The 15,960-nt window shown below is 37.1% G+C and overlaps 1 protein-coding gene, 1 long non-coding RNA gene and 1 pseudogene across 2 annotated transcripts in view; 2 read left to right on the top strand and 1 right to left on the bottom strand.

Moving 5' to 3' along the window:
• LOC142542970 (uncharacterized) overlaps positions 1 to 15,960 on the bottom strand; it is a 39,135-nt gene that overhangs the window by 16,251 nt on the left and 6,924 nt on the right. The gene's annotated exons all lie outside the window — the stretch shown is intronic.
• On the top strand, positions 6 to 3,480 carry LOC142541278 (protein root UVB sensitive 1, chloroplastic-like; annotated as a pseudogene).
• Positions 5,491 to 8,485, top strand: LOC142542964 (putative carotenoid cleavage dioxygenase 4, chloroplastic). The gene is made up of 2 exons (XM_075649903.1): positions 5,491 to 6,947; positions 8,020 to 8,485. Exons 1-2 carry the CDS (start codon positions 5,527 to 5,529, stop codon positions 8,387 to 8,389), a joined length of 1,791 nt encoding a protein of 596 aa, XP_075506018.1. The 5' UTR covers positions 5,491 to 5,526; the 3' UTR covers positions 8,390 to 8,485.

Consider the following 15,960-nt stretch of genomic DNA (forward strand, 5'->3'; position numbering starts at 1 on the left):
GGTGGCGAAAATCGAAATCATCGATGACACCCGCGGATATTTGGATGAAATGTAGGGACCTGGTTGCGACTTTGATGCTTCCAGAGGGGTTTCCGGAGAGTGTTACAAGTGACTATCTTGATATTCTCTCTGGAGAGGAGTTCAGGGTATTGCAGCTCAAGTTAGCGGTGTGCTTGCTACTCAGGTAGTAGATTTTTCCGCCTTTGGTGTAATTTGCTGAAGTATGTCGAGTGTCCTTTAGAATTTTCTGATTGGTCACTGTTATGTTTAGGCCTTGCTTTTTGCAGTTGGATTAGGTAAAGGGGCGATTCCAACTGCGGCAGCTGTGAATTGGGTCCTGAAGGATGGAATTGGGTATGTTAGTAAAATTTTCTTGTCAAAATACGGGAGGCATTTTGATGTCAATCCGAAGGGTTGGAGGTTATTTGCCGATCTTTTAGAAAATGCTGCCTTTGGATTGGAAATCTTGACCCCCGCATTTCCTCATCTTTTTGTTCCAATTGGTGCGGCTGCGGGAGCTGGTAGGTCCGCCGCTGCATTAATCCAAGTGAGTTTCAAATTTTGAGAGTGCACAATGATCACATCCATAGTCAGTGAGGTATCAAGTACATTATAATCAGCCAAGACTCTATCCTAATGATTCAAGGTCTTACCTTTGTAAAACAATGTTCTCTGAAACCTTGTCATGGTGTGAAATCATTATTTTTGAAACAATACCATATTCAATTCACTTAAGCCATTTTTCCGCGAATGCTCGTATTAATGTGGGTTGTGTAAATCTTTTACGTTTCCGTTACATCAATAAAATGATTGAGAAGCTAAATGGCTAAATCCCTTATTATACGAGGGAAGTATAAACTTATCAAAACAAGAACTGACATTTTCCATTATCATAAGTTTCTATATTTGATGAACACAACTGAGAGAAAATATAGTAGCATTGGAACCATCTTAGTTAATGAGTGGGGAAAAGTTTTCTTGAATCTCATGTTATATTATTATGTGTTATGTTATTATCTTAGAATTGCAGGCAAACAGATCATTTTATTTCTTCTAATGTAAATTAATTTGGAATTGTTTTTCTTGTTGGACTATATGTGCGTACGGTGTCTTTCATGGATAATTTTAGATCTCTTTTGCAATAGTTTTCTTATCAGACAACTTTTACATATCACAGGCATCCACGAGGAGTTGTTTCTATGCTGGATTTGCTGCTCAGTAGGAACTTGCAGAGGTAACATCTTTCGTTATCCTGTCAAAATGTCAATCTTTTTGTTCATCTGAATTTTTACTTGTTTTCATGATAAAACAATTCTCATATATACGGTAATTAAATTCAAATATATGATTGCTGCATTTACCCTGTTTCTGGCAGAAATTTCTCTTTGAAATTTACATCTCGAGGATTCTTTTTTGACAGGTGATTGCTAAAGGTGAAGCTCAAGGAATGGTGAGCAAATCTATAGGAATTCTGCTTGGCATAGCATTAGCTAACTGTGTTCAATCTTCGACTTCTCTCTCTCCCTTGCTTCCTTCGGTGTCATAACTTGGATCCACATGTTCTGCAATCTGAAATCATATCAATCCATACAGCTCAGGACTTTAAATCCATACCGTGCAAGTTTACCTTGTCACTTTTACATTTCCTCCCTTTTTCCCTGTGCGACATCATGATAAATTGCATTAATTATTTTTACCTTCTCATGACATGCTTTACTATCCTTTTGAAAAGTAAAATTGACATGTCCCCATGATTTCAATAGGCTTAGTCTTCAGCCAGTATCTGCTAAGTGGTCTCGTCCCTTCTGTTAAAGAGGTCAATGATGAGGAGCCACTCTTTCCCGGCTTTTCCGCTCTTGAACATGAAGCCTGCATCTGAAGTAAGTTCTTTCTCAAATTAATGCTCCTGTTTTTTGCATAAAATGTGAATAGATCTGCAGAAGTAATGTTTCTTTATAAACGTAAAGCTCCATGGTTTAGTTATCCTTATAATCCATCTCATCTTTTTATTCAAAGGTGATAGAAAAAGACTGACCATGTACCACTATTATCCTAAAGTGTTTAGGAGTGTTTGATGTGTAGTTAAAAGTTAAAACCATTGAATTTTCAGATGCGGAAAATTCGGGTATGTAAATAAGTTTTATGAAAATTTGTATAGATTCTCTACTACAGCTGTATAATATCTGTAGTTTGTCGAATTGGCAGGTTTCCTAAATGTGAACACTTAAAAATGGTTGCTTGGCAAGATTTTGGCATGCGCTCTGACGATCAATTTGTTATGTCCTGTCTTATCCAGGAGCAAGATGAAGTATTGTCTACAGATGCAAACGATGCTGCTTTCCATATTGATCGGAGATTGCAGCTTGGTTCCAAACTCTCTGATGTCGTAAAAAGTAAAGAAGATGCTATCGCCCTAATCAATTTGTACAAGGATGAGGGTTATATTCTGACAGAACTCGAAGGAAGATACCGTGTAAGCCTCCCTGTTCTCAACGCTATTTATCTTTTTCTTAACGAGTTTTGTTTAATCTTTGTTAATTCACATGTTCATCTCTGATTAATGCAACTGTCACATTGTTAGAAAGATCGCTAAAAGTGGCTCAATTAGTTTTATACATCAACATGCCATATTGCATGTAAGCCGCAAGCTGGGAAATATTTGTCCTGAATTAATATTCAAGGTGCATCCGTTGATGATGGTTGGATATGGGGGCAACAGAGAGGCTAGACCAATTCAGTTAAATATAATTGGAATTGCAGTCCAGGGTATTTCGACTATTGACTACCTTGATGTCATTTTAGAAACCATTTCTTTCAGAAGTTTGAGTTGACAAAGAAATGACTCGATAGTAGTTTTTAAATTTTAACAAAGGTGAAGTACAACATTACTGAAATAGCAGCGCCTAAGATATTTGTTTTCTGAACTTAAACAGGTGGTTCTCAAAGAAAGCTCATCCGCACAAGACATGCTAAGATCAATGTTTCAGGTCAGCTATCTGTATTGGCTGGAGCGAAACGCTGGAATCAAACCGAACACAACGATTCACGACTGCAGGCTTGGGGGACGGCTTCAAATATCATTGGAATATGTACAAAATGAATTCAACCATGTCAAGAATGACAGTGAGGTCGCCGGTTGGATTGTCGATGGTCTCATTGCTAGGCCATTGACCAACCGGATTCGTATTGGCAGCGAACCTGCATCTCTACCCGCTAAAAGATGAGCTCAACGTTTTTTCCCCTTTTTGTATAAACAAATGTAGCAAATGGTGGTGAATGCCATTACTCTAAAAGAGCAATAAGTGTTGAAAATTTACAAAGTGAATGCGCTCGATGGACAGCAAGTGTCAAATCTCAAGAAAATTAACCATTGATTTTTGGAGCCTGAAAATCTTGGGAGAGAGTAATTACCCTGAATAAATCTGTATCACATCACGGACCCACTTGGGGGAAACTACAACAATTTGCAAGTGAAAAGTATTGAAATTGCTATAAAATTTCCATGTAATCAAAGGTGTTGCGTACTGATTATATATGATCAAATTTATTTATTTTTCGAATTTTCCTATGCCCTTTGGCCACTAATAAGTGTAGAGTACTATTGTTTGTTTGGGAAAAGTTGACATTTAAGAGAATTTAACCACATAAAGTGTGTAGCTCACTCACCGAATTTAATTGGAGTAGGTCTCTTGTTGAATGGTCTCACGAATCTTTATCTGTGAGATGAGTTAACCCTAATGATATTCACAATAAAAAGTAATACTATTAGCATAAAAAGTAATATTTTTTCCATGAAACCGTCTCACACAAGTTTTTGCTATTTAATTGAGTTGGACAAGTCACGGGCATACATATAATTGCAAAGTGGTCCCTTGTGGTTTTCTTTTTCAGTTGGACTTTGAAAGGATGAAATATAATGAATGTTTTGAGTCGGTTCAATTTGGACCAATGATTATATTTAGAAAAATAATGATAATAATATCACTTGTGAATTTGGGAAGGTTTAAATTAGCAAAAGTTAGGCCACGAAACTTTCAAATCAAGTGGGAGATTTCCATTTTAAATCATGGGCCTACAAGATTTTTGATCACGAATGAAAATTATTTTAGAGTGATTTACTGGTAAGAAAGCTTGTGAAATTAGAATGTAACTATTATTATTAATAAGAATATAAATAATACAAGCTTTATTTAAAATAAGATAACTAAATCTAACTCTACCTGGCGATAAAAAAAATTTGTTATGATTGTTGCTTTCAACTTTATATTTATATTTTTGTAAAAATTTGTCTGATATGGTCTCACGATTCGTTTTTTGTGAGATGAATGTCTTATTTGAGTCATCCATGAAAAAATATTACTTTTTAGTCTAAGAATATTTTTTTTTTATTGTGAATATTGGTATGATTGACCTGTCTCACAGATAAAAATTCGTGAAATCGTGTTACAAGAGACCTACTTTTATATTTTTGCCATCAATATATTAGTATGGAAACTTCTCATATATGATCTTATTGCTAGAGGGAATGGAGCCAAGATACAAAATATAAATATATATATATAAATAAATCTTTTCGACTGGATGAGAATATATTGAAAATGACTTCTGTGGGGATATTTTTTATAATTATTAATTTTTATTTTAACGAAATAAAGGAGTGGACATAGAACGAGAGGCAGGCACAGATTTTTCATTTTATAAATTATTATGTTTGTAGATAGAAAGAATAAGGGATATCTCAACGATATTGGATGGATTTATGTAATTATAATTATCTAATAATAGTAAAAATATTTCCATGCAAAACAGCCCTTTATCAGGTCAATTCAAAATGAGTACTTTTGTTAAAGCTTTTTATAAAGTAACTGAACTGATTTTTCACAATTTTAGGGATGAGTAGTGGTTGTGGAGGCGGGTGGGTTTGCCATCTTTATTTTTATCACTGGACTCAAAATCACAGAAATCAAATCCTTTTATGCCTTTCAAAAATATTAATAGGTTACGATTGAATTTCCGAACCAAAACTTATAATTATCTATTGTTATTATTATTATTATTATCATTATTAATAATAATATTATTATTTTATTATTATATTATTTTCCAGATAGATTCGATGATGATGATAATAATTTCATATTCATCCCAAATTCAAAAAAATCGGAGTCTGTCTCCATTTCAGGTTTTTCCCGCAAGACCCCAAATCGGTGAGGGAAATTGTCATCCCTACGTATTTTACAAAAACCCAAATGTTGAAGAGTTATATCTTTTCAAATATGTATATTTTGTTAGATGATTTCACATATTTATATCCGTGAAATGAGTTAATCACGTCTATATCTGTAACAATAAATAATATTTTTTTACAAGGGAGTTGAGTTGAAAACCCCTCATAAGATTAAATTGTAAAAAGATATCTGATAAGTTTGTATAATATGAATATAAATGTTGGTTAATGCAAAAAATATCTGGGTATTAATATTTAAGTTATTTCATCTTCGTTTCTCAGTGGATCCATAGAACACTATGGATTTTCTAAGTTCTCCAACTTTCCACCCTAAATTATCTACAAAGCCCAAAACATCCATCTCCATCGGTACGACACACAATTATCCTCGCATTTCATACGTCAGGATTGAAGAAAAGCCGCAGACCGCCACCGAAAGGCCACAGTCTCAGCTACTCAAGAAACCAACCCCACAATTATCCACCACCTACACCGCCCCCCCGCCGCCGTCTCCAAAAAGACCAGCAGATCCGCCATCACTCCCGGCCACTATCTTCAATGCAGCAGACAATTTCATCAACACCTTCATCGACCCTCCTCTCCGCTCCGCCGTCGATCCAAAATTCGTACTGTCCGACAACTTTGCTCCGGTGCACGAGCTTCCTCCGACACCATGCGAAGTTGTAGAAGGCTCTCTCCCACTGTCTCTCGACGGTGCGTATATCCGCAACGGCCCAAATCCTCAGTTCCTCCCTCGCGGACCCTACCACCTCTTCGACGGTGATGGGATGCTCCACTCTATCAGAATCTCCGGAGGCAAAGCAACACTATGCAGCCGTTACGTCAAGACGTACAAATACAAAGTAGAACGCGAGAAGGGATTCTCCGTCATCCCTAACGTCTTCTCCGGCTTCAATGGCCTTTCCGCCTCAGCGGCGCGTGGCGCGCTCGCCGTTGCCCGTATACTCGCGGGTCAGTTCAACCCCACCGAAGGCACCGGCTTAGCAAACACAAGCTTGGCTTTAATTAGTGGAAATCTCTACGCCTTAGGTGAGTCCGATCTCCCCTACTCAGTGAAAATAGACTCCGGTGGAGAAATTCACACGCTCGGCCGCCATGATTTTGACCGTAAGCTCTTCATGAGCATGACAGCCCACCCCAAAATCGACCCCCAAACAGGCGAAACCTTCGCTTTCCGGTACGGCCCCGTGCCTCCATTTCTAAGCTTCTTCAGAATCAACTGCAGTGGAGAAAAACAACCCGACGTTCCCATTTTCTCCATGACCAGCCCATCTCTCCTCCACGACTTCGCCATCACAAAAAAATATGCTATATTCAACGAAATACAAATCGGGATGAACCCAATTGAGATGATATCCGGCGGTTCTCCCGTAGGTGCAAATCCAGGAAAAGTTCCGCGACTTGGCATTATCCCCAGATACGCCACCGATGAATCGCAGATGCAGTGGTTTGAGGTCCCAGGGTTTAACACGATTCATGCCATTAACGCATGGGATGAAGTTGAGGGGAACACGATCGTACTGCTGGCGCCGAATATTTTGTCGGTGGAGCATACATTAGAAAGGATGGATCTGATACACGCGTCGGTCGAGATGGTGAGAATTGACCTCACGACGGGGTTCGTGTCGAGATTCCCTGTGGCTACGAGGAATCTGGATTTCTGTGTGATTAATCCTGCTTTTGTGGGCAAGAAGAACAAGTACGTATGCTTTAACCTTGAATTTAAGATTATTTAGATTTTACTAATTATATCTGTTTTTATAAGAAAATGCAATATTTTTGTTTGAACATTTAGCTGACGGTTAAAACTTAAACATAGAATATTATATCCGAAATTTGGGTAGGTTTTTTGTAAGACGGTCTCACGAATTTTTATATGTGAGATGGTCAATCCTATCGATATTCATAATAAAAAGTAATACTCTAATAATAAAATGTAATACTTTTTCATGGATAACCCAAATAAAAGTTATGTCTCACAAAATACGATTCGTGAGATCGTCTCACACAAATTTTTATTTTCTTAATAAGTCGGTATTGTTCGATATTCTAGTGTTCTAGACATAGAGGAACCACAAAAATACATCCGAACTTGGTTGTTAAACTCTACCGCACTTGCGATATTGTAGAAGAGGTTTCTGGAAAAATAGCTTAACATGACATATGATAAAAAAAACTTCACTCCTTTCATTCTTATTTAATTTTTCAAAAAAAAAATTTAAAAATAAGATCGTCTTATTCAAAACCTCAATATTAGAAAAAAATATTTTTTTTTCAATAACTTGTCTATACTTTGTGTTTCAGTCCATTTAATTTTAAAAATTTGGTTTCTTACATTAAATTTTACTTTTGGTTATTTTACTCTAATATCTGACGACAGATTAACAATTTATGATCTCACGTTAGTATTTTTCAATGTAACGGCAATATTTATCGGTGTCTCATCAATATTTTTTAGTGTCACATCATCATTTTTAAATGACACATTAGTAATTGGACCAAAATAGTCGGAATTAAAAGTTAGTGTATCAAAAACAAACTTTGAAAATTTAGTGGACCAAAACCAAAATTAATAAAAAAAATCCATAAAATCAAAGCATTTTTATACAAAAATATTTACTGAATTGTAGCAACGATAAAGATACAATCTTTTTATCTAGATAAAGAATTTTGTGATAAATTAGTGTCAAAGCTTGATTATTGTACTTAGAAATCAGGGTGATATAATTAGGTTGAATAAATTTGACTCAAAATGAAAATAAATTTTGTAGGTATGTGTATGGGGCAATAGGGGATCCAATGCCTAAAATATCCGGGGTTGTGAAACTTGATGTTTCAGCGTCCGACGGTGACCGCCGTGACTGTACGGTGGCAAGTCGGTTGTTCGGACCAGGTTGCTTCGGTGGAGAACCCTTCTTTGTGGCTCGGGAGCCTGATAATCCGAATGCCGACGAAGATGATGGATACTTGGTGACTTATCTACACAACGAGAATAACGGGGAATCAAGGTTTTTAGTCATGGATGCAAAGTCACCGGAACTTGACATCGTTGCGGCCGTGAGGCTACCGGGCCGGGTTCCTTATGGCTTCCACGGGCTCTTTGTTAGAGAGAATGATCTGATCAAATTATTAAACCGATGAGTAGAAATTTCATAGTGTGTTAAATAGCATATCGGATTATGTTTCAAACAATACATAACAATATACTAAATTTCAGAAATAATGGAAATTTGTAGACTTAAATTATAAGAGCCAATCACATCATAATAACTGTATGATTAAATAAAATAATGCATATAAATTATAGATTATAGTTCATAATAATCATAGGCAAAAACTTGTGTGTGACACTCTCACGGGTCGTATTTTGTGAGACGGATCTCTTATTTGAGTCGTCTATGAAAAAATATTACTTTTTATGCTAAGAGTATTTTTTTTATTGTGAATATCGGTAGGGTTGACTCGTCTCACAGATAAAGATTCGCGATACCATCTCACAAAAGATATACTCATAATCATATTGTAAAACTCAAATATTATATAAACCAAGTAACAACATAACAAATAAGTTTAGTTTGCTCTTCCGGTCAACAGATAGAATGAGTGAATGACTACTCCTAAGCCTATCAAGTTAAACGAATACTTTTTAGTATATTCAACTTGAAACTGACACATAATAGATATGTAAATCACTTAAGTCGAATTGTCAACTTAGGATCAGTGGAGATATTTGGAGAAAATGAATAAATATCTTATAATTTTTTTTAATTGTCAACTTAGGATCAGTGGAGACATTTAGAGAAAATGAATAAATATCTTATAATTTTTTTTTACAAAAAATTGTGTTGATGACCTCAACTGATGTTAGAAACATAAGTTTTTTCTTTGTCCTTCAAAGTTCAAAAAACAACTCATATAATCAATGCGGAATGAGTCCATTGATACTTTATGAACAAATGAAAATCAGTGAAGTAGAGAATAAAATGTGTAAGAGTTGTTTCTAGAAGTTTAAATGTTAATATTCTTTTGTGTCTTCCTTTATTCTATTTTCTTAAGTTAAAGACTTTGATATATACCATTTCTGTTAACACCCATTTCAGAATGATTTCAACAATGCCAATTGAAACTTGTAATATCAACTTCTTTAAAACATTATACATATTTCTGAATATATTGACTCTTTCTGTCAGTTACAATAACTCACTCAAATGATAAAATGAATACGAGGATAATGTGAGTATGAATAAGAATAATGTGATCTCTGAAAAAAATTCTGATAAAACTTTAAGAGTGTGCGCTTCAAGATATATTCAACAAAGTTTTGAGTCAATAGAAGATGATAGATCGTAGATGTGTCGAGAGAGTTTGCTGAATCCTGAGATGGACTGTTTACAGGTGAAAACCAACGTTTCAAAATTTTAACTTCTATAAATCACTCGTACTGATGTCATAATTAAAATCGTACAAGATGTCACGTGTCTTCTTTTATGTTCCAAAATTAGTAGTAACAATAAATGCTTATAACACGTAGGGTCAAACTGTCATAATAATATTATTATGACCAATAAGATTGAATCAAATTTCGGTTGAAACAAAATTATCGGTAGAATGATTTAATTTAAAATTTGAAATCAAATAAATCGATTTATATTGATTTGTTTTCAAATTAAACTATTTTTCGGGGAATTTTTTTTTTAAAATAAAACTTTTATTTTAATAAATATTTTAAATTAAATATAAAAAAATTGAAGGTTATTAAGAAAGTTGGTTTACTTTATTTAAACGTCACTCATACTTTCCATAATTGGAGAGTTTTTATCCGAGATTCGAATCCAACTCGAGCCCAAAGCTTTGAGTCGAAAGGGAACCTTAAACTACACAAAGATTGTTAGAAGGGCCCGTGAAGGTGTTTTGGCATAGTCCTTCCAACTTTTAAGTGAGAACCGTGAATAAGTAAAGAGACGAGTTATGGCATCTCTCAAAATGAAAATAATAAATTTCAAATGAAATGAGTAAGCCTCGTATTTATAGGAAGAAATGTAAGAGACCACGAATATTTAGTAAGGACTATGTGCGTGTAACTCACACGCTTCTCTACAAAGGCACGCTTCTCTACAAAGGGGTCACATTACTAGGGCAAGCGCAAGGGTGAGCTCGCTCCTGAGGCGAGGCTCAGGTTAAGGGCGAGGCCTCCATGGATGAGCTCCTCACCCATGCTACTCCTCCGCTTCTCACCTCATCGGCTCTTCCCTAACTCCTTAGCACTTCCTCAGCTCCTTGGCAAATCCTCGATTCCCTAATTCCCAAGCTTATCCTTATCTCCTTAGCACCTATTGATTCCCCACCTCTTTTCCCGCCACACCTCCTAACTCGTCTCATTTTTTTTTTAAATGCACTAGAAAATTTTTTTTCCAAGTATTCGGCCGAAATTACTATGTACATACATATATATATTTTCAAAATACTTTTATACTATTTAAAATAAATCAACCAACTATTATTTAAAAATTCTGAAAAAAGTAATTCAAAGCTTAAAGCCATGAAACGTCAACCACCTAAACTAATATTATTTCAAAAATAAATTAACCTAACATCCTCTCAAAAACCTCTCGAAGCATCATAAGCATAAAATTTTTTAAGTAATCATAAATCATAAAATAGTTTTATTTGCAGAAAACTAGCGATGGTCCTCGGGTTGTATGTACCTTCATTCCAGCAAGATCCACCATCAAGACCTCCATTTACATCAATCTCATGCTCACATGCATCGATCACACTTATTGAGTCTATTGACTCAACAAACCTTAATCATGATAACAAGTAATACATATACATTCACAAGCAACAGTGAAAATACTTTTAATAAAATAGCTTTTCATGACATATTCTTTAACGTTTTCCTTTGAGCACATCATATCATATTTTCTTTGAACATATATACGTATACGTTTCACTTTTTATTGAATTCAGATCCTCAATTGTGACTTTCATATTAGCTGTAGGTCGATGGATCCATCTACGTATTACAACAGTACCGGGCGACGGAGACATCAACGACATTCTCACCCGTCAACTGAGTTTTGACCATACATATCATCGTATCATTGTATTAGTCACAATCAATTCACCTCCTTCAAATTATCATATTTCCATCACTTATAAAAATTCATGCATTATAAATCATTTTTCTTTTAACCCAAGAATACAACATGTCTGTTAGCGTTAACGTTTCATCATAAAATTCCATGGACATTTAAAATAAACATTAACATTTATTAGACTACACATTAAACAATTAAAAATAATCATTTAATAAAAATATTTTCTCTTATATGCTCGCCGGTCTTCGTTCCTCGATCTCGTCTCGAATAATATTAAAACACAGTTTTATGTATTCTAACAGAAAACCCTATTTAAACATGTAGCGATGCACATCATATTAAATTTATGCAATTAAAACCATTTAATTAGTCATTTTTCATTTTCCCTAGATTTACATACAGTTGGATTAAGTTATCATATATTGGACCTTACATCTTCTTTATCTTTGTCATCTTCCTTAGCTACAATTCGTACAACCAACTTGGACTACTTCATTCACCTTCCACACCCCAACTCCTAAAGAAACCTCTTATATCATCTTCACAATATTACTCATCTCCGATCCCTTAGCTACAATTGACACAACTCCAACTTGCCTCGTCTCCACCACCTATTCTCATGGGCTGAGCACATTTAGAGATAGACCCAAACCACCTACAATTGACACAACTCCAACTTTTTTGCTGTATATTGTATAGTTTATTTTTAGTAAAACTATGCATGGTATCTGATATCCTGGAAAGGGCTCGGGTCATTCTTGGACTCGGGGGGAAAGAGAACTTACACGAGTCAAATTCCAATTTGATGCAAAGAGTAGAGCGTGGGTAAAATTTAGACAGGGTACTCCAGCCCAACCAGGGTACTTTCGCTAGGGTTCAGGTCACCCGAACAGTATGGGTCATCATGCCTACTAACAGATGACAGGAAATGGGCAGTTGTCAGAATACAGGGCATGGGCAGTTGTCAGATGACAAAGCATGCGCAGCTGTCAGAGGACAGGGCATGGGCAGCTGTCTAATCAGGAACAGTGTCCATGCACTATAATCGAGGTCATATTCTCCCTTATAAATACCCAGGTTTGCTCATTTAAACAGACATTGCAATCTACTGCATTCAATAAATTCTCTCTCTACTTGGTGAACCTTGTACTTACTTGAGCATCAGAGTGGCTACGCCGGAAACCCTTCTGGCGCCCCACTGACATTATCTTGTTGAGTGTGTGCAGATTGTTTGACCCGGGCAGTCCAGGACAGAGCACCTGGGCATGCCAGGATAGAGCACCCGGATAGTCCAGGACAGAGCATCCGGGCAGACCAGGCCAGAGCACCCAGGAAGACCAAGACAGAGCACTCGAGAGACCAAGCCAGAGCACCCGAGCAGCCCAGTCCAGAGCACCCGGGTAGGCCAGGAGAGAGCACCCGGGCAGTCCAGGACAGATCACCCGGGCAGATCAGGAGAGAGCACCCGGGCAGTCCAGGACAGAGCACACAGGCAGACCAGGTCAAAGCACCAGGGCAGCCCAGGACAAAGCACCCGGGAAGACCAAGACAGAGCACCCGGGAGACTAGGCCAGACCACCCGGGATCATCCAATCAGGCCAGGTCATACTCATCCTATCATATCACAATCTTTACAGGGAAAGCACTCTTCTCTGCTCGGGTAGATTGCCCACCCCAGCTCACCCAATCTACCCGGGCATCATCATTGGCACCGTCTGTGGGAAATCAGATCTATAGACGTAGATATGGTTTTCATTAAAAAATAAGTCCGACCAGCTCGGCACTCTGATCATATATGTGGATTTCATATGGGCTCAAAGCTCAGCAGCTATCCCGGATTGGCGTGGAAGAGCATTTGATATGCACTCAGTAGCATACAACTATATTAGTCACCTAATTTAGCTCAACAAGAGAAGTTTCACTCTACCAAAAATAAATTCGGATTCAGTATTTTCAGGTTAGTGATTTGGTTTTTAATAAAACTAATACAACAGGAGAAGCAGAAAAGTCAAAAGTCCCGGAGATATGAGACCTCGACACCATATTTAAAGTCTGGGAGGCACGAGGTCCCGACATCATATTTAAAGTCCGGGAGCTATGAGGCCTCGACACCATATTTTAAGTCCGGGAGATATGAAGTCCCGGACCATATTTAAAGTCCGGGAAATATGAGGCCCCGACACCATATATTAAGTCCGGGAGACATGAGGCCCCGGTAGATTCTTGTAAATCCGACACCATATATTAAGTCTGGGAGACATGAGGCCCCGCCTATTCTCTAAGTCCAGGGATCCGTACCCTGGCTCGGGGCTCCGCACCTCGACCATTATAAGCCCAAGGAACTACACCCTAGCTCGGGGCACCACACCTCGGCCATTATAAGCCCAGGGCACTACATCCTGGCTCGGAGCATCACACCTCGACCATTCCCAAGTCCCAGGACATGCCCCCGGCTCAGGGCTCCGCACTCTGATTATAGATAAAATTCAGAGGCTCCAAATTCGGCATTCAAAAGCAGGTTTATGAACAAGAAGAATCAACTTATTTTTAAAGGCTGGGTATATTGCAAGTATTCTCAGTTTATAAAACACAAAGACAATGAAAGGAAAATATTATTCCATCGAAGCATATTTTATCGATAATAAGCCTGAGAGACATGAGGCCTCGACATCTTCTATTTAAGTCCGGGAGGCATGAAACTCCGGAACCTTATCTTAAGTCCGGGAGACACGAGGCCCCAACACCTTCTTGTAAGCCCGGGAGACATGAGGCCCCGTCATCTTATACTTAAACCCGGGAGGCATGAGGCCCCGATATTCTATTTAAGTCCGGGAGACATGAGGGCCCGACACCTCATCCCATCTCTGGAAAACATGAAGCCCCCGATGCTTTTATAGTCAAAATTAATTATCTTTCCGGTGGAACACCAAGCATGACTCATCGGGACAACGAGTATGACTTTAGCCCGACTATTTAAGGAGAGAGTGGTGATACCCTGGGAAGTGCTCGGGTCATTCTTGGACTCGGGCGGAAAGATAACTTACACGAGTCAAATTCCAATTTGATGCAAAGAGTGGATAGAGCACCCGGACAGGCCATGATAGAGCACCGGGCCAAGACAAAGCACCCGAGAGACCAGTCTAGAGCACCCGGGCAGTCCAGGACAGTGCATCCGGGCAGCCCAGTCCAGAGCACCTGGACAGTCCAGGACAGAGCACCCGGACAGACCAGGCCAGAGCACCTGGGAAGACCAAGACAGAGCACCCGGGAGACCAGGCCAGACCACCTGAGATCATCCCATCAGGCCAGGTCATACTCATCCTATCATATCACAATCTTTACAGGGAAAACACTCTTCTCTGCTCGGGTAGATTGCCCACGGGTAGATTGCCCACCCAAGCTCTCCCAATCTACCCGAGCATTATCAGTATCTAATAAAAAAATCTCACATTGTATATTGTAAATTGTATAATTTACCATTAACCTTTTGTGCATCTATATATTTCTTTTATAATTTTCAACAATAAAACATTCCAAGTTTTTCTATATTTTAGCTTCTAAATCTTCTCTTTTAAAACACATTTTTTTTATGCGTGTGTATATGCAAACCAACATATTCAAATAATAATTTAAAATTAGTATACTAGTTTTGAAATATTAATTTCAATTAGAACATAGAAATATATTATTTCTGTAAATAAAAATTACATTCAGAGTCACTTAACTTACACATTGTTCTATTTTTTTTATTATGTTATCATGAATTCAAGGTTTTAGTCCACAAATTTGAAATAAACAGATCTTTATAATATACAGTAAAAAAATGTTTACAAATTAAGACAAAAATTAATTAAACTTTATGATTTTTTGATCGCTTTCCCTCGATAGCCAATTTTTAGTTAGTGAAGGGGTACGCGTGGATAGGAAGAGTGAGGCTATGTTCTACCGGATAAAAAATCAGATGCAGCATAGCCTCATCCGGATTTCTTATGAAATTTGTTGTCTATCTGTTTGCCAAGAAAAATATCTTAAACTTGTGAATTATTCGTCGTATTTGTTCATATTATATATATCAATAATCTTGAATAATCATATTAATTTGTTACCATAAAAATATTAAATAATTTTGAACCTCACAAAAAAAAAAGATATTATATTAGAACTATTTATTATATTTGAGTATGTCATTTGTGAGACGATCTCACGAATCTATACATGTGAGATGGGTCAACCCTACCTATATTAATAATAAAAAGTAATACTTTAGCATAAACAATAGAGTAGTTCTCTTATGAAACGGTCTCACGAATCTTTATCAGTGAGACGGGTCAACCCTACCAATATTCACGAAAAAAGTAATACTCTCAGCATAAAAAGTAATATTTTTCATGGATGACCCAAATAAGAGATTCGTCTCACAAAATATGACCCGTGAGACCGTTTCACACAAGTTTTTGCCTAAAAAGTAATATTTTTCATGGATGACTCAAATAAGATATTCGTCTCACAAAATACGATTCATGAGACCGTCTCACACAAGTTTTTGCCATTATATTTATACTCACATATGATATAATTATAGGTGGTAAAGATTTTGGAATTTTTTGATGT

This window comes from Primulina tabacum, chromosome 4, assembly GCF_025594145.1.
Source record: "Primulina tabacum isolate GXHZ01 chromosome 4, ASM2559414v2, whole genome shotgun sequence".
Taxonomy (NCBI): Eukaryota; Viridiplantae; Streptophyta; class Magnoliopsida; order Lamiales; family Gesneriaceae; genus Primulina; species Primulina tabacum.